This window comes from Chlorocebus sabaeus, chromosome 21 (genome assembly GCF_047675955.1).
Source record: "Chlorocebus sabaeus isolate Y175 chromosome 21, mChlSab1.0.hap1, whole genome shotgun sequence".
Classification (NCBI taxonomy): domain Eukaryota; kingdom Metazoa; phylum Chordata; class Mammalia; order Primates; family Cercopithecidae; genus Chlorocebus; species Chlorocebus sabaeus.
Genome location: NC_132924.1, coordinates 49,453,079 through 49,472,065, shown reverse-complemented (window position 1 = coordinate 49,472,065; position 18,987 = coordinate 49,453,079). Strand labels below are relative to the sequence as shown.

General features: G+C 34.5%; 1 protein-coding gene across 1 annotated transcript in view; it reads right to left on the bottom strand.

Annotated features, from left to right (window-relative positions):
• VWDE (von Willebrand factor D and EGF domains) overlaps positions 1-18,491 on the bottom strand; it is a 41,361-nt gene extending 22,870 nt beyond the window's left edge. The window contains exons 1-9 of the mRNA XM_073009094.1: positions 17,983-18,491; positions 15,619-15,827; positions 14,510-15,474; positions 12,280-12,416; positions 6,299-6,454; positions 6,073-6,177; positions 4,471-4,585; positions 2,152-2,402; positions 1,006-1,225 (exon numbers count right to left, since the gene is read on the bottom strand). Coding sequence (XP_072865195.1) covers positions 1,006-1,225; positions 2,152-2,402; positions 4,471-4,585; positions 6,073-6,177; positions 6,299-6,454; positions 12,280-12,416; positions 14,510-15,474; positions 15,619-15,827; positions 17,983-18,279 — 2,455 coding nt within the window. The 5' untranslated portion in view covers positions 18,280-18,491. The remainder of the gene's footprint in view (positions 1-1,005; positions 1,226-2,151; positions 2,403-4,470; positions 4,586-6,072; positions 6,178-6,298; positions 6,455-12,279; positions 12,417-14,509; positions 15,475-15,618; positions 15,828-17,982) is intronic.
• Positions 18,492-18,987: the final 496 nt, after the last annotated feature.

Below are 18,987 nucleotides of genomic sequence, written 5' to 3'. Positions count from 1 at the left end.
ATAAAATTTTTGTTTTAAAATGCTGAAGAGGTGAGGCGTGGCGGCTCACACCTGTAATCCCAGCACTTTGGGAGGCTGAGATAGGCAGATCACGAGGTCAGGAGATCGAGACCATCCAGGCCTACATGGTGAAATCCCATCTCTACTAAAAATACAAAAAAAATTAGTCAGGCATGGTGGCGGGCGCCTGTAGTCCCAGCTACTCAGGAGGCTGAGGCAGGAGAATGGCGTGAACCCAGGAGGCAGAACTTGCAGTAAGTTGAGACCATGCCATTGCACTCCAGCCTGGGTGACAGAGCAAGACTCCACCTCAAAAAAAAAAAAAAAAAAAAGTGCTGAAGAAAATTAGAAGACACATAAATATTCTGCTCAGTTCTATTGTATTGTTAAAATAGGTGTCTTCAAGAAAAATACCAGTTCATTAACTATATATTTACTTACTTAATATTTACATCTATTAAATGTAAAGAAAGTATTCATATGAGTTTTTAAGAAGCCATGGGAAATTAAAAGTTGGCAGTTATATATTTCTGTAATCACGCATTTTAGGACAATTAATGAGTTAGTAAATATGCTAACATTTCATTTGATTTCAACTTTTTACCATGATATTTCTAAGTCAATGAATTATCAGTAAAATCTCTCTTAAGTGGTAACTTTTGTATTTTCTCTGGCATAACTCTGTTATTTTTCCATATTATATCTTAATAGTAATACATTTTAATACACTTCTCACTACCAAATATAGGTAGGAATGTTTAGAAACCTGCAGAACAGGTTCCTACATTGCTATAACAGTTATAAAAATTAGCAAAATTATAATAGTGTATGGAATTGACAATTTACAAGAACAAGGGATATGGATAGTAATTATATTTGTAATAACTTTTATTAAAATTGTAAAGATGTGTACTAAAATCTTTAGGACCACACATTTGCTTGAGTGATCTGTAGATGTGTGTTTCAGTGAGTTTTTCTAATTTGTTATGAGGAGCAAAATCTTACCTTTGAGCTCAGGTGGACAATCACAGGAATAATTGTGAAAACCACTAATACAGCTGCCAAGACCACAAGGGTTGGATTGGCACCCACTAATGTTGACTTCGCAAAGGCTACCATGGAAGCCAGGCAAGCAGACACACAGGTACACTCCACTCCCTGGAGGAAAGTTCCTATCAGACACACATGATCCACCATTCAAGCAATCACAAGACTTCACAGTCACCTACAAAAGAAAAAAAAAAGGAAATGTCTTATTTTTCAATAAAATTATCTTCAGTTTATGCCGCAGAAATCATGACAGGCATGTGTGTTTATGTACAAGTATGACCAAATCACTTATATTTGATACACACACACACACACAAATGTAATATAAAATTGTATTAAAAATAGTTTAATAAAGCAATTACGCCCACTCCCAGGTGCAAAACCACCATATAATACTAAGGATAACTTGTCTTAAAAAAAAAAAGTTACAAGATGATCAATTTCTGTCATGCAAGTAGAACGACGTAAAAAAAATCATTAAAGTGGATGGCAGTTAATCACCTGGTTTATTCACAAACGTAGAGAGCAAATGATCTCCTGAATTACTGGGTTAATATGGCATAGAATGCAGCTGCTCTTCACAATATTACTTCAGTGTAAAAGTGTGTTCCAAGTTTCAAACGAACAATGGACACATAAAGGGTTTGTAAGTATTAAGTGCTCATGACTGACATAATCAAAAGAAAAGCCAATAAAGAAAGGAATTATAGTTGCCAATTAGTTATCTCAACTAGTATTTATAATCTTGATTTCTAATTCAACATCTCAGGCCCTTTCACTTGATGGAAGAGGGTATAATTATCAATCTTAGATTAATCACACATCTTTCATGAAGGTGGAGTTTCTCCTTGTTACAGGGAAGTGCAAAATAAAACAGTAAAGGAATTATTAATTTATATCTGTGCTTCTGGGCTTGAGACTCTCTAAGGTTTTAAATTCTTACAAAGAATAGTCAAAAGTTTTGGCAGTTTAATTTTCCATACAATGTTTAATAACTTTGTTGCTATTTACAACTAGGAATATGGCTTATATTTTAAATTCAAATAAAGTTGTTAAAATTGCAAAAGAATCCAGTGACACTTATGTAATTATAAAGATTACCTCAATTGTGACTCTAGTTTCAGCATCGCAGTCATCATTAAGGCGTAGAGTAAATTGTTGGGGAGTTAGTAACTCTGTTTTCCACATAAAAAGCCCTGCAGGGGAAACACTTGCTCCTTCAGGACCAGAGTCCAACGTAAAGTGGATGTCAGAACCTTCCGGATCGAAGGCCATGAACTGATACTCAAAGTTTTCACCATAAAATGTCTGTAATTTGTCTTGCAATACTTGAATCACCGGGGGCTGGTTGTCTGTAATAGAGGAAACACTTAACTTTATACCCGTGAGAAAAAGGAATGAAGTGTACTTCTGAGAACTCCCACAGAGATATGAATTTTGATAAAGACTGAACTATGTTAAAAGGTCTATTAGCTGTTTTCATTTTTTTTTTTTTTTTTTAACATTCTGAGTAAGTTCAATTCCATTCTTAGATATCTGAAAGTAATTGACAGGTGCAAGACCTCAGGCATTATTATGAAAGTATGAAAACACTTTGGATATAGCACAGAATATATAAATACACATGCACTGTCTACACTGGATGCTGTGCCTCTTCTGTCTTAACTTACTTCTTGGTGTTGACTGCCTCACTACTCTCTCTCTCTCTGGCTGCGGATCCTTTGCACTCTGTCTCTTTCAGCCTCACTTTCTCCCTCTACTCCCTTTCTCTATTCCTCCCTCATTGTCCATGACTGCTCCGTTTCTTTGGCTCCTCTGAACGTTTCTCGCTGTACTTGCCTCCCCAACTATAATACACGGAAGCCATTAGTCACACTCATCTTCTGCTCCTTAGATATTCTTCCAGTGGCTGAGTGCACACACTAAAAAGAAGCTATTTCAGGATGGGCATGGTGGCTCACACCTGTAATCCCAGCACTTTGGGAGGCCAAGGCGGGTGGATCACCTGAAATCAGGAGTTCCAGACTAGACTGACCAACATGGTGAAACCCTGCCTCTACTAAAAGTAAAAATTAGCAGGCATGGTGGTGGGTACCTGTAATCCCAGCCACTCCAGAGGCGAGGCAGAATAATTGCTTGAACCCGGGACATGGAGGTTGCAGTGAGCTGAGATTGTGCTGCTGTGCTCCAGCCTGGGAGACAGAATGAGATTCTGTCTCAAAAAAAATAAAAAGTGGCTATTTTAGAGGACAGGTGGAATTCCCTTTACACTCATGAAACAACTGAAAACCTCTTTTTATATTGTGTTATATTAAAAAAAAAGTCTACCTTTTCAGTCCACTGGCTTAACAGTTGGAACAAATAGCCCCATTACATTCTATTGTGCACAAACACCCCGCTTGCATCCACAAAGCACTAATGCCCCGAGATTGTAGCTCTGGTTCCTGTTCTGCCCCTGCATATCCTTACACAAGCAGCCTAATTTATTGATTTTAATTTCCTCATCCTCAGTATGAGAGATTTAAAAGACATGATATTTTTATGGCCCTTTATGACTTTGAACACTATGAGACTATAATGAATCAATCAGTCAAACAATAGCCATTGAACAAACAGAGGCACCAGTTCAGAAGTTGTATTGTATTTTTCATCTCTTGTACTATATTTTTCCTCAAATTTCCATTGTCTTTCCACAGCATTCCATGAGTCTTAAACCTAAACAGTGAATCATCTAGTAAATGTAATGAAACACAGTAATGAAATACGCACATACAATTATAATGATATTACAAAGCATAGTATAAATATGAAGTTGTACGACTCCCTTAAATAAAATTACATGGGGCCAGGAAATAATTGTGTCCTATTGTCTCTAATAATGTCTGATCTCCCCATGAGGAAAGAGAACTTGGACACCTACGTGGAACCAACATAACTCTATTTATGAAAGTGAGGAAGTTATATGGTACGTGACTACAGTTTGGGGTATTATTTGAAACAAAGTATCTCAAAATTATCTGTACCCAATATTATACTCATCACATCACACAACAGTAGTGCTGGAAGGCACTTTATAGATTACTGAGTCCAGATACCTTGTTTAACAGGTGCTGAATCCATGGCCTTTGAGCTTAAATGGTTAATAACATCACAAAACTGAACAGAGGTAAAGCGAAGCATAGGAAATTGTGTGTAACTGAGTTAATAATTCCCATTTCTTCCATTAATAAATCACATATGCTTTCCTAATCAAATATTAAAATAAATATCCTATATCCTCAAAGTAAATTTTGCAGTTAGGAGAGATGCTAAATTAAACACAGGTCATTCATTTTAAACACATTTATGTAACTTCTGGCTGAAAACCACTTCTAAAATGTCTCATATAGGAAATATTTTGATTAATAAAGAATAACTTACTTTCTAAAATTGACCAAGTAAATCTTGAAATTTTGGGTCTACAAATCAAACAAGCACTGGTTGGATTTTTGTCTCCTTCAACATAGCAGAGTCCATCAATAATGCAAACATTTTCCTAATGGAAAATTTTTAAAAAAGAAAACATCAATAAAGTACACCTTTAGTTAGCATGTAGAAAAAAACTGTACAAGGAAGGATGGCAGTACATGTACCGATGATTCCAAAGAAAGCACATACATCTATGTTGATACTTCATAATCATAAGTGAATATAAGAAAACAAATTACCTGAATATGTAAATGTCTATAAAACTGATCAATTTGGAGGTAATAAAAGTATATATAACTTTTACCTTTACAAAGTTATGGCTTATAATTTATAAATAACATGGGAGAAAATCTCTCTTTTGGTATTTTTCACTGCTGAACTCATTCTGGGAGTACTTTATTCATAAAGAAATAAAAGCAACTTCTTTTTTTTTCCTCCACAATTTATAAAATCACATGAGATTATAGTTATCTTCCATTTCCCTAGCAGCCCACTATGGTCTGTGAACACAGTCAACTAGACCGGATCCTTGGCATAATTATCCACACTTGATAATGGATATCATTATACCAAACATGTGAAAGAGATGCTGATAAGCACAGAAAGAACATTAAATGTAGCAAGCATTTTTGAGGAGAAGACTAAATTTTATTCAGGACATATAAACTTAGCTCATTTTACGAAATCTCCTTTCATATCACTTGGAAAATTGCACAAAAGTTAGAGCAAAATAGCTCCAGGAGGAGAAAACAATCTTGAATAATAATATTTTCAAAGTACTTATAGATATACGGAAATGAAATATTTGGGAAAAAATAAAAATCAAACAATTTCTCAAAACCAGAGATTTGGTCTGATGACTAATCTCAAGAAAATAAATTTTAAACTTAGAAAAAATAATACTTTAAAATTTTCATGTACATAAATATTATTTGGATGCACCTCAGCTTTGAAGAGTCAAGTGATATTTTACCCATGGAGTATGTTGAGTCAGCAGTTCACATGTGAGACAGCCCTTCTGATAAATACGGTAGGCTGGACATAGATTGAAAAGAAGTTGTGATTGCAACTCAGCTCAGGCTGCGCTGCTGTTCTGTAATCCATCAAGTGGCAGGTATTTACATGCTCCAATAAACTTAATTGCCAGGAAATACTCCCCATAAAAATATTAACTTTATACATTTTACAAATTTTTACCAAATGTACGTCATTTGATGCAAAGAAGACTAGGTAACAACATGAGATCTCTTACTGGAAAGTCATTATTACTACTGAAAAAACAATGTAGGTACGAGTGAAGTAGTAAATAATTTAGTCTGGATTTCCTCTTACAATTTTTTAGAAGTAATCTGACATTTCAAAATGTTAAAGGCAGGAACCTCTTCCTAGCAGGCAGAGTAACAATTTCAGTTACCCTTATATAAACTTGAGGAAGGCTTTTCTCTATTAGTTTTTCTGGTGTGAAAGTGAAAAAACTACAATTAAGGTGCCCAAGAGCATAGGAAAAAAAATACCTATGATGTAAATGTGAAAATAAATGAAAAAAATACATACCTTTATACTACATGAGTCATTTTTATAGAGACCACAAATTTGACAAGCACCATCATATATGACCATTATTTTGTGATTACTGAATTTATAACCATCATTAGATACCTGTAACATAATAGTTCCATATTGAGATGATTTGTTCTAAGTGTTCTAAATTCATTATGAAATGTTATATATAAGTATTTACTTTGTTTTTGAAGATGAATATGTCTTTTTTATTTTTTACCTTCAACTGCCACTTCCCAATTGGTTTCCCACCCACCAGATCCATGGTATCAAACTGCTGAACATCACTGGGCAGCTGACAATCAACAGCTCTGCTATTTTGGAAAACAGTCTGTGTATAGATGGGTTCTCCAGGCATCCATTCACTGCTATTATACTGAAGACATAGTGAGAAAGCAATTAACTTCTGTTAAATTATGGAAATAGTTTGTTAGTAAATTACATATAGTCAAAACATAAATTTAAGATATATGCCTAGTATAATGTAATATATAACAGGGAAACTAAAGTCATATTGAGAGTGAGTTTTGTTCAGAATAATGGAAAACATATATATGATAATATGATGCAAATTGCTCCCAATGAATTACGCATTTCTTGGCAGTTCAAATCAAAGAAGTTACCAATATTGGTCATCTACAATGGATCACTATGTAATGACTTTTGTAGCAAGAGGAAACACTTGATACATAGATGACACACAGTGGATTGATTTTCTGCCCAGAAATTCCTTCATTTCTCCTGCAAAAGCTTCCATCACCTCATCTACTTGAAACTGTCCTTTCTGCCCCCTACACAGCTCCCAGGGTCTCTCATATTCCTATATGACCAATCTCCCTGACTATGTCTGACTGGTGCAGGAGCAGACCTAAGCTAGGCCAATATTTCAACTACTCATGATATTTTAACTTTGTGCCAACGGAGATGTCATGTCAGTTGGCCTCTGATGGCTTGAGTTGCAGGACACAAAACTATGGAGTGGTTGGTGGCCATTTTTTTACTATGGGGAGAAAGCCAGTCTATAGTGAAATGGGAAAATGAAGCCCACAAACAAAAGCCGAATTGAGACACACACACACACACACACACACACAAATGCACACATACTGAGTCTTCATGGTGTTCAAGTCCCAAGTTCAAGATTTTTCTTGAGAATTCAGCTACTTTCTTGTTCTTGATTCGCTAAGAAATATACCATCTTCATAAGAAATATTTTTGCTCGTTAGTTTGTTAGTAATTTGAAACTAAATAAACTCTATCTAGTTCACCCTACTTAATAACTCAGTGACATATCATGCTTAAGCTACACTTTTAGTATTATTTTTCAGTATTGAAAATGCATTGGTGCCAAAAGAGGAGAAGCCAGAATAATGTTCCAGGTACTGGTAACTGCGTGGGAAACCAAAAGCTGTATTTTGCTGTCAAAATTTAGATTTAGATTTTTCTTTGAAATTTATTATTGTAAAATGTTTTCAACCACTCAGAATTTGTCATAGAGCATGCTGATGCTTCAATATTGTGGGTCAGCAGGAAAAGGAAAGGAAAACATGATCACTCTAATCTGCCGCTAATAGAAATTACACTTTTGAAGATTTGATGATTGAAAGAGTGAGTTGCAAATCTTCATATTTAAGGGAATGTGCAGAGTCTAGCCTAGCAGATCTATCAGTGGTTTCCCTCTTGTAGAGAAAGAACGGCAATGATTTCTCAGAGTAGTCATGATTATTTACACTTAGATGAATGTAGGGTCTTGGTTTCTTGTGTGGAAAGAAGACTGCAGCCAATGACTGGCAATATAGAGATTATTTCCAACTTTCTGTTTCGAGGGGCCTACCCAAAATGAGGAATATACAGAGTTCTATTTCCTTTTCATTCATCAACATTTTGTGAGTATATATCATGTGCTGAAAGTATCTCAGTGCAAAAAGATCACAAAGAAAATGACAGACAACATATAATTTTATGACTGCATTAAAAGAGACTCAAATAGGACATCATACAAATGGAGTTATTAAGTCTAACTAACCAGCAGAGTCAAAGAAGCCTTCAAAAAAGCAAATACTTCTCTTCCTGAAAATAAAAAAGGAGACTGCTATTTGGACACTGGGAGCAGAGGTGGAGACAGTTCAATTCACATGAATGGAGTGAATAGTGTATGATAAAGACAGGGATGTACGGAGTAGCATAAACAAGAAGTTCAAGCCTACAAATGTCAACAAGAGCTAAATCATAATGTGCCATTCATTTCTTGGATAACATCTTGTATTTAATGCTATAAATTAGCAACTTTAAAATAGGATTTTGTAGAGTCTTGACTGCTTTAGGAGAGGAAGTGAAAGAAATGCTTAAGTGGTTGAATCTCTAGCTAAAAACTTGCCTAAAACTACTAATACAAAAGTAGAAAAAAGCATGTAAAACATGTTACATTTTATATACAAAAAAAGAGTTATCTATCCATTTTTTGTACCAAAGACATATAGTAAGGATTTACCAGAAAATAATAACAGTAGAAACATACTTTAATTAAAAGAAGGAGTGATGGAAAGCAAGTGACAGGGATGACAAGAAAGTAACAATTCTATGTGTATGCCTTTGTATAGCTTCAACTCTTGGAACTATGATAGTATTTCATATTCCCTCCAAATAATTAAATAACTAAAATGAACCAGAGTGTGGAAGAAACTCAAAATGGAAGACAAATATTTCTAAAACCTAATTGTATTATAAATAAAACAGATAACCACTCTAAACAGAGTGGAAAATAGTTAACCTAACTCACTTTGGAAACTAGTATTTGCCTTTATATCGTGACCTTGTTTCATGAATTTGTTTTTCACGGAGGAAGGGGTTAGAATTTCTGAAAATGACTTACGTATACACTTAGATTGAGAAACCGGGTAAATATATTGTGGATGATGAGAGCCAGTTTTCACTCGTAAAGAAAATAATTACAAATAAAGAAAGGAGAAGGCTAGAATGAACCTTTTGGCACTGCATTGAAATCAGGAGTATCAATATCAACTCATAGAGATGATAGACAAATAGATAAACAGACAGATAAGTAGTTACGTGTATGTATAAGTGTCCATACACAGATTTTCTAACTGTATCCTTTAAAAGGGCCAAGAAGCAATAACTACCCTGTAACAAGAAGCACACCTTGCACCCAAGTCTTGGATTTTAAATGACCCTCTTTGATAAATGGAACTACAGTCTTCAGAGAAATGGTTGATTCTAGAGTTGGGGTAGAAAAAATATGAGTCTGGAATATCATATGATGCCAGAACGTGATAAATTGTTCAAAAAATTATGGGAGCAAGTTAAAAGGACATGAGAATCAATCTGTAATAGCTCCCAATGGTCAAAGCTGGAATAATTTGAACAGTCAAATAAAGAATGACAGCATTGAGTTGTAATTCATGAAATACGTTTCCATTAGTCTATACTGGCATGAGTAAATAAATGAATAAATAAGTTGGAAACAAGGAACAGCTCTTCTTTTCAGTAGAATTCCAAATAATATGTGTAGAAGAAATGATGGAAATAGAAAATCACCAGTGGTAAATACCACAGTAATAATTGCTACAAGTAAAAATTACAGTTGGATACTAAAATTAGGAAAAAGAAAGTTTGAGGAGCTATCCTATATTTCCATAATCTAAAAGTGTTTCCCCACAACACGTTTATTAGTTACAATGGGAAAAACAGGAAGCTTACAGTTAAGACACATGGCAAAAAACCCCTTAAGTAAGTGATCAAAATTTACATTGCCCGTGATTAGATACATCACATCATGAAAGGATGCACTAAGAATTGTACAACATGGCATGACTTCAGTCTAACCATAAAAAAGGAACATTCCACAAAAGAAATAGCCAGTGCTCTTTGAAAAAACCAAGTATGCAAAAGATGAAGAAAGATGGAGCACAGTCACAATATTCAAAAGAACCAAGTGTGCAAAAGATAAAGAAAGATGGAGCACTGTCACAATGTGAAAGAGACTGAAGAAACATAACAAAAAGCAATATAAAATCTTAGATTGGATCCTGAATCAGAAAAAGGACCATTATTAGTGGGACAACTGGCATAACTGAACAAGGTCTGTAAATTCATTAATACTATTGTGTCGAGGTGAACTTTCTGGTTTGAACAATTGTTTTATGGATATGGTTTATATATAAGATATTAACTTTAGGAGAAACTGGGTGAAGAATTATTGGAGACTGCATTATTTTTACAATTTTTCTGTGAGTCTTAAGTTATTCCAAAATAAACGTTTTTTAAAATCACTTCATAAAATGGGAAGTCATTAAGGATTTTGCATGATCTGATTTCCAAAATGCTAGATTTTCAAGAGGAATCCAATCTTCGAAGGGAATTGAAATTTGAACTGAAAAAGTGAGCAGGAATCGATTCATGTTGACTGAATATGTAACAGGGAAGCTGGGAGAAGACATTAGCTTAGTGGCAGCGCAAGCACATTCCATACAAAGTGAATGCAAGGCTTTGAGCAGGGCCCATGTTGGTAGAGTTGGGGATCCTAAAATAGTGGCACATTAAACAGGCTAGACTGGAGGTATGAATGAAAGGTTAGAAAAGCCTTTAAAACCCAGCACTGGGCAAGACTGGGGCTAGGAGAGACAGACTTAACTTCAGCATCATGTAAAATAAGCAGATATGCATTCTAATTTTAGTTTGGGCAAGTGAACATCTTTCCGTAGTTCTTGAGTCGCTTTGGCTCTGTGTCTCCATCCAAATCTCATCTCGAATTGTAATCCCTAAGGATCGAGGGAGGGACACGGTGGGAGTTGACTGGATCATGAGGGCAGTTTCTCCCATGCTGCTCTCGTGAGAGTAAGGAAATTCTCATGAGATCTTGATGGTTTAAAAGTGGCAGCTTCCCTCTTAACTCCCTCTCACCTGCCGCCTTGTGAAGAAGGTGCCTGCCTCTGCCTTCTGCCATGATTTTATGTTTCCTAGGGTCTTTCCAGCCATGTGGAACTGTGAGCCAATTAAACCTGTTTTCTTTATAAATTACCCAGTCTCAGGTAGTATCTTTATAGCACTGTGAAAATGGACTAATACAGTTCTGTATAGTGTGTTAGAGGATTCCAGATTTTACTCTGTATTATCAGAAGTTTGGAGGAAGTGGGAGGTAGTATGAGAGTAAATCACAACAAACAATGCATCTGAAGGTAAGTACGAAATGTGCTTTCCAAGAGAATATAAATCTACAAAATTCTTTCCTGGCAAATCACTTAATCTTCATGTGATGTCATATGATTTATTTTGCCAAGACTAATATAATGTCTAGTCATTTAAGTGGTATTAAAATTACTGACATCTACCTTTCTATTTTGTCTTATTACTTCATTGGGATTAAAATATTTCATGGCTTATTTAGAAAGGCTCTACCCATAAAATCCTGAAGTTAGCATACTTGTGGTTAATTACTTGATAAAGACACATACAAACCTATTATCTCCTGTAAATTCTCAAACTCAGAGTCATATTTGGCTTCATCAATTTAGAGAAAAAGTAAGAAGAATGCTATAATATGTTTTGCTGTCTTAAGTTTTCAGCTTATCCACATATACTTCTGAAATTCATAGAATTATCCTTAAAATAAAATTTCCATTTGAACAAAGACAAGGAAGACCATTTAAATAATCATCAAAAATAAGGTATAATTTGATATACTAATGTTCATACTGATCATGTCTGTTTCTGTGGCCTTCAGAAAGATAAATACTAATTTTTTAGAGGTGGGTATTTTCTGTCTAAAATCCATACTAAGGAAAATATAAAGAATAAATGCAATTAGTCCTCATTTTTTGGTTTGTAAAAGGGAAACGTTCATATCCAGTTTATGCAAGACGTCTTGGCTAAAAACAATGTCTGTTCTTTATGTTTTTACATGTCAAGAAATACAGAGGCTTACATAAATCAAGCCTGATATTCTTTTAGCTTTTTAATATCAGTGAAAATAGTGAGCTGATACTTCAATAAAATGTTTATATTTTAATAAAGTTAACAAAGAAGCGTCAACATTATGTAACTTAAATCATTTTCCTGTTAAGCTCTCTAGATGTAACATCATTTGGATTTTTGTTGCTAATTGATAGACCAAATTAATCCAAGATAATATTAATCTGAGTATCTCATACACTCTATTGTTTCTCAACTCTATAATTAACATACCTGTAGCTTAGTAACTTCACATTTAATTGAAGGTAATTCTTTGAAGCCTTTGCCAAAAACTCTCACCATCATACAATTAGATTTTCGAACATCACAGAATCCAGCATTCCCAAGCTCTGTAATTTCAGGAGCTTTGTCTTTGGAAAAAAATATAACAAATACTACATAATTTCTTTAATTTCAGAAAAAAAAATATTTCCAAGCCCCAAATTAAAAGCATATGGAAAATAATGTTTTAAAGTATACCTAAAATGCTACTTACAACACTAATTAAGACATTAAATATTAAGAGTAATCTGGTATTAGAAGAGGTATCTACCATCAAACCAATAATAATATTACAGACACTACCAGTCCTAAAAACACAGGTTTCACTAATGTTTAATATTATTTTATATCAATTAAGGACAAATATTAAGAAATTATCACTATAATAAAGTACATTTTGGTTTTGCCATTTTGGCTTGTGCCACATAGCTGTGTTATAGAAAAAAATACTTCCGTAATAAAATATAGTAGTTAGTAATGCAATGTATTAAAATTTCAAAATGTCATCTGTTTCAGCAACATCTGGTTGTCAAAACGGATAAACGCAGTGCGTAAAAGTTATTAAACCCTTTGCCTATGTACTGGGAAAACCTAAGTGAATGCAACTCTACTAGCGGTAGAGTAGAAACTCATGTGTATTCAGAACACTAAAAATCTTGATGAAATTTTTTTTTAAAGCTTGGGTTACTTCAGTCCATACTTTCACAAATTCAACAAACGTTTAGTAATTTTTATCTATCTGTTATTATTCTAGGTACTGGGGATGTACTAATGAACAAAACAAAAGTTTCTGCCTTCATGTAATTTACATTCTAGATGGAGATGGGAGGATAAAAAAAACTAATAAAAAGATAAATATAAATTATATTACATAATTGTTTTCAGGAATATAGAAAAATAATTATATTAACTATATTAGGGGAGATTAAGACCATGAAATTATGTAAGAAAAACAAGTCTGTTTTGAATGACCACAGAGGATTTTTTGATAATATGACATTTGAACAGAGAAGTAAAGAACGTAAATCATAAAGATCTGTGGTGGGAGAATCCTCCGGTGAGAGGGAGCAGTGAGTGCAAAGACCCTGAGGTGGGAGCAGGCCTGGCTCCTCTGAGGAGCAGCAAAGCTGCCAGTGTGGCTGAAGAGCCGTGAGCTGGGGGAGGAATGCTAGATGAATTCAGTGAGAGAGGAACCTCAGACCACCTAAGGTCTTCTATGCCATGGGAGGGATTGTGGACTTTACTGTGAAGGAGATGGAGAGCCATTCGCACTATATAAACACAGGAGCACCATGGTCTCACTCACATTTCAGTGGGGTCACTTTAGTTGCTGCTGTACAGAAAATTAGTTTTGGGAGAATCCATGATAATCCGAGGGGGAAATAATGGTGGCTTGGACTATGGTTGTAGCAGGGAAAGAAATGAAATGCTTTGAAGCTGGAGCTGGATTTGCTGCTAATGAATTAAACTTGAGGCATGAAGGAAAAAGACAGGCAAAAATGACTGCACGTTTTTAATGTGAACAGATAGGAATGAAGTTTGCATTTACTAAGAAGGAAAAGGCTGTAGGTGGAAATGAACAAGATGGTAATAATGGGAGGGAAATCAGGAGTTACTGGTTTATTTATTAAAGGAAACAAAGCTTTTTACAGTTTCTTTGTCTAAAATATTAAGATAAAATAATTTGTACTGTATAGATAGATGTGTTAGAGAAAAATAGTTTTAGGCAAATTAGTATAATTCGCAAAACAATATAAACACAGTGCTTTAAAAATACTAAATTTGAGTTCTGGGAAAATAATGATTCTCTATAAGGTAGAGGGCCCAGTTGTGTGTAAAGGCCCTGAGGTTAAATGAACTTGGCATTTTCAAGGGACAGCTTAGAGACCAAAGGGGCTGGAGTGGAATGACAGGGTGACAGTAGTAGGGAATGAGTTTAGAGAGACACTGAGTGCCAGATCACACTGTGCCTTCTAGGCTGTTATAAGTTACTTTAGCTTTTACTCCAAATAAGATGAGATGCTGTTGGAAAATTAGTAGTGTATTAATTAATGTGATTTGGAGGTTTTCTCTATAAAATCTGAATGAACACTGTTAGGATACTGAGGGTAAAATAAAGATCAAATACATTTTTATAATGAAATATCATATGCAGTATCAAACTTTGAGAGTATTTACTTACCATAGGAATCACTGCAATCATAGGAAGTAAAGCTTGGGGAACATGCACACCCCCATTCCATACACTGCCCATTGCCGCTGCATAAATTGGGACATTTTAATACTAAGAGAATGTCTTCAATTGATGTTCCATACTCTTCTGTTTTATATTTCCCCTCCTCCACAATCCTCTTTTCACATTCATTTTCTAAAAGGGCCACACCTGCTTCTGCCCAGCTAAGATCATCTTTTAACAGAACATCCTTCACACACATATCTATAACACTGTCTATTCTCTTGCCAAGAAAAGCAAGACAGAGCCTTCCTATGCTGGAGTTGGCTAGAGTCTGCTGACAGAGGGTCAAGGTGCTGTACTCGGTGAGGCCAGAGGGTGTGGGCCAAGAGGGGACAAACTCTTGCTGTACATCCTCAGCGTGGTCCTCTGGGAAAAAATAAGTAAGTTCCTCTAGATCCGTTTCGCTGAGACTCGGGAAAGCAAACAAAGGAAGGAACTCATAAAAGTTTTGCCGTTTCCGTCTGTTTTGTCGATTGTGCCTCATTTCTTGGCTGGGGCTTTCCTGGCCTTGTGTATATTTCTTAGTGTCCAAATATTTTAGTGCATCTTCTTTCTCATTTCCAGGATGTTTTTGTACATTTAAGCCTAGTTTAGTCAGGTTTATGTGGTTGTTTTCTTGTGGAAAGAAATTTAGATTATATTCTTCTTGAGATGTATGCTTGTTTATCTCTCTGAAAAGAGTGTCTGAATTAATATATTCAGAAGTGACATCTAGTTCTGGTATCAAAGAAGGTAAGCTGACATGACTGAGATCTTTGCAGCCCGAGACAATTTCTGATTGAGAAACACTGCCCAGATCATTGGAAGATGGATATGCTGCAGAGTCCACTGAACAGCTACAATAGGATGGCTTTCCAGGTGACGTCAAAGAAATTGGCAGTGTGTCAAACATGCTTTTTCCTGGTAAAATCCTTCCAGATGGAAAATAGGAAAGAATAGTAATTTCTACATAGACATTTTTTCCTAATATGTGTTGCAAAAAAGCAGAGTGTTGAGCCACCACCCGTTTTAAGTCTAATGTTAATACAATCGCAAGTGGAAAAATAGTGTCTTACCTCCATTCGTTAATAAAAGCAACATGATTGTTAAAATTTTGATCAATTTGGATCCCATTTTTGTCATGGAAATCATTCTCTGGATTTTCATCAAAGGTTCCACAAAGTCCCAGAGTGTTTCTGTAATCTACACCAGGGGCTCTGATTGTTAGACTCATGCCCCATTCACCAACATCAGCACGGATGAAAGCCCCAGAAGCAAACCAGATCTGAAAAACAGAAATAAACAATACGGAAATAAAAGATGTTAAAGCAATATTCAATCTGGATTAAGAAAAATCTATTATTTAAAAAATAAGAAATAGTTATTCCCTCAATATAAAAAGAGAATAAAATACTGATTTTCTTGACTACAACTTTCCTCTTAACATTCTAAGCCAAAATAGGAGTTTTTGCATATTGCTGACCTGAAATTTGAGGACCATACGGATCTTTTTATTGAAATATATTGCTTGCAACTTCTTTCTTTAAATAATTTAAACTAAAATGAGATAATTTATATAATTAATACATTACAGATATTGAGGAAGATGTTTACCAAGTAATGTTTCTGATAATTATTTAATACAGAATTAGATTGACAAGTAATTTACACAGATGAATATAATTTTAGAGGAGTACATGTTCCTACAGCTAATTAGCATTCTCTAGCCACCAGTAGACAAACAGATTCAGAAGCTAAATTATAACTAGAAGGTAGCTTGAGGAGTTGGCAATCTGAGTAAGGAGAGTTTGCTGAATGACCCTAGTAGCCTGTGAAATCTAACTGTGAACCACTTCTCCCATCACAGGAATATCACCTCTTCCAGACCGGCCACTTTGATGTACTGTATGCGTGGAGAAGCTATCTCTTCTAAAATCACTGAAGATACACCACTGTGTTTGCTCTTCTGGTTGTTTTTCCCCTTTTAATTTTCTTAAAATTTAAAAATAGCTCTTTTTTCTCTTTTTACAAAAATGGTCTGTGCTAGTTACATTAAATTATTTAAAAAACAAACAAATTTTACATTCCAAACCAACTTAAGGTAGCTAATATTAAGATTTTGGTGCAAATTCTTCAAAAGCCTCTTTTATATTTTGGGCATATCTTTGCCTGTCAATAAAGCCACTCACCTACTCCATCATTTTCATGACTACAAAGTGTTCTACTATATGACATCACTATATTTAGAGTTTTAGTTAAACCTGTTTATTGATCACTACTTAACCATAACTTTTTCCTCTTATAAGGAAAGATACAATAAACATCGCTGGGGGTATGCACATCCTTAACTATTTTTTTACAATAAATTTCCAGAAGTAAAATTTCTTGGCAAAATAGCACACATAGGTGCAGGTTATACATGATATATATGTTCCCTGGAAAGACTGTTACTAAATGTACTATCTCTACTCTTCTTGATATTGTATGAGAGATGTTCAATCTTTATTTATTTATTCATCTATTTGACTACTAATAAGGTTAAAGTTTTTGTATTTTTATTGGTTTTTGTACTTTTGAACATATCAGTTTTATTTCTTTTGTGAAAAGGTTTTTTATATTATTTGCTCATTTTAATCAGAATGCTGATTATACATTAGTGATACATGAGTGTCTTCTATCTGACCTATGTTTTATATGTAGCAAATATTTTCCCAAATTTTGATTTGCATTTTGGTTTTCAGTGATGGAATTCAAATATATAATGTATTTTCAAAAATGATTTTTCACTTCATTAAATATTATACAAACATAAACTTAAATTTTTAATACTTTTATTTAAATTTAAATTTCACTGACTTGGAATTACTTGTTTGAAAGATGAGTAGAATGTGGCTATGACCTGAAAATACAAATAGTTTACTCACAGATATGAAGTATAATCTTTAAAAAAAATTAGCTTGCCAGGAGTAAAGGAAAAAGAATTAAAAATATTAGTGAATATATAATCTTAGGTTTGTTTCCTGACTTCATATTCTATTACACTTATCTACCAGCCCATTCCTTAGGTAGTACCACACAATATTCATTTCAAAAACTGGTTAATTATTCCTAAATATTCATTCTTAATTATGTCTGTCATCTCTGTCTAATATACTACTTATTACACATTGTCAAAAATAATTTTATTAAATAATCCACCAAGTTGTCATACTAAAATCTTAAATATGACAGTTTAAATTTTACATGGTTTTAACTATGTTGTGTGTATTTGTGTGTGGTAAGTGAAAAAACAAAGTATTCCCTCTAAGATGATGGTTAATATAAATGCTATTTTGTTAAACAAACTAATGTTGAAAAATGATAGCTCCTAATTTAATAGAGATGTTTATCTGACAGGAGAGAAAGGAAAAATACTTTTAATGTTAAAGAATCATACATACTGTGACTTTTCTTCCTAAGTAAGATTCACTTATCTTGATATTCCTGGTTGCATCTTGGCTTTTTACAAACAAATATGGTTGTGATTCACGTAGCTGACCACTGCACATATCAAAAGTAACTATATCACCTCCTTCATGGGCAACAAATCCACAATTACATGACACTGGATAGTGAAGACTTCCGCAGTCCCACTGACGTACATGGACTTCAAAATCACGTGACATACTCTTATAAAGCACAAATGTTCCAGTCTTGAAATTATCATATACCCTATCATTAACAAAAGGCAATTGCATTAAAAAATCGTGTAAAATATCACAGTAGTATGTTATTGATTTGCAGTAGCTTTATGTATCATGAGCATTTTGTTGTGTGCACTGAAGGAAACAAAGTAGCTATAAACGCCTCAATCTCTCCCACTACTCCTTTCTTCCCTTTCACCACTCCAGTCAAGCTGCTCTCCTTGAGCAGGGCAGGCTGGCTCAATGGTCTTCTCCCCATATGTGTACCCACGTGGCTATCTCCCTTATCTTTGAGTACTTGTTAAATGTCACCCTCACCAAATGGCTTTTCATAACCACTCTATTGTAATATAAATTGCAACACCTCTTTTCAGCCTTCCCTTTCCACCCAATTTAGTTTTCTTCACAGCAAATATCTTCCTCAGACACACTTTGTATTTTACTTATTAAATGTGTTTCTATCTCTCTTCACCTTTGCAAAGGCCAGCTCCATGAGGATAGAGAATGTTCATTTTATTCAATACTCCCAGTCCTTAGAACTTGGCTTTTCACCTACTTGTTGCATAATTAATCTTGTTGAATTGTCAGAATAAATTCATCACTACTACGCTTTCTTGATGTTTTTCCACTAAAATGTCTAAGCCTTTACTTATAGCCAAAAGGATTCTTGCCTGTGAGATCAGTTCCTTCAGGTTCTTAACACCTGTTGACACCATTGGAGTACAATTTTTTTATAGAACAGTTTCTACATATTGAATAATT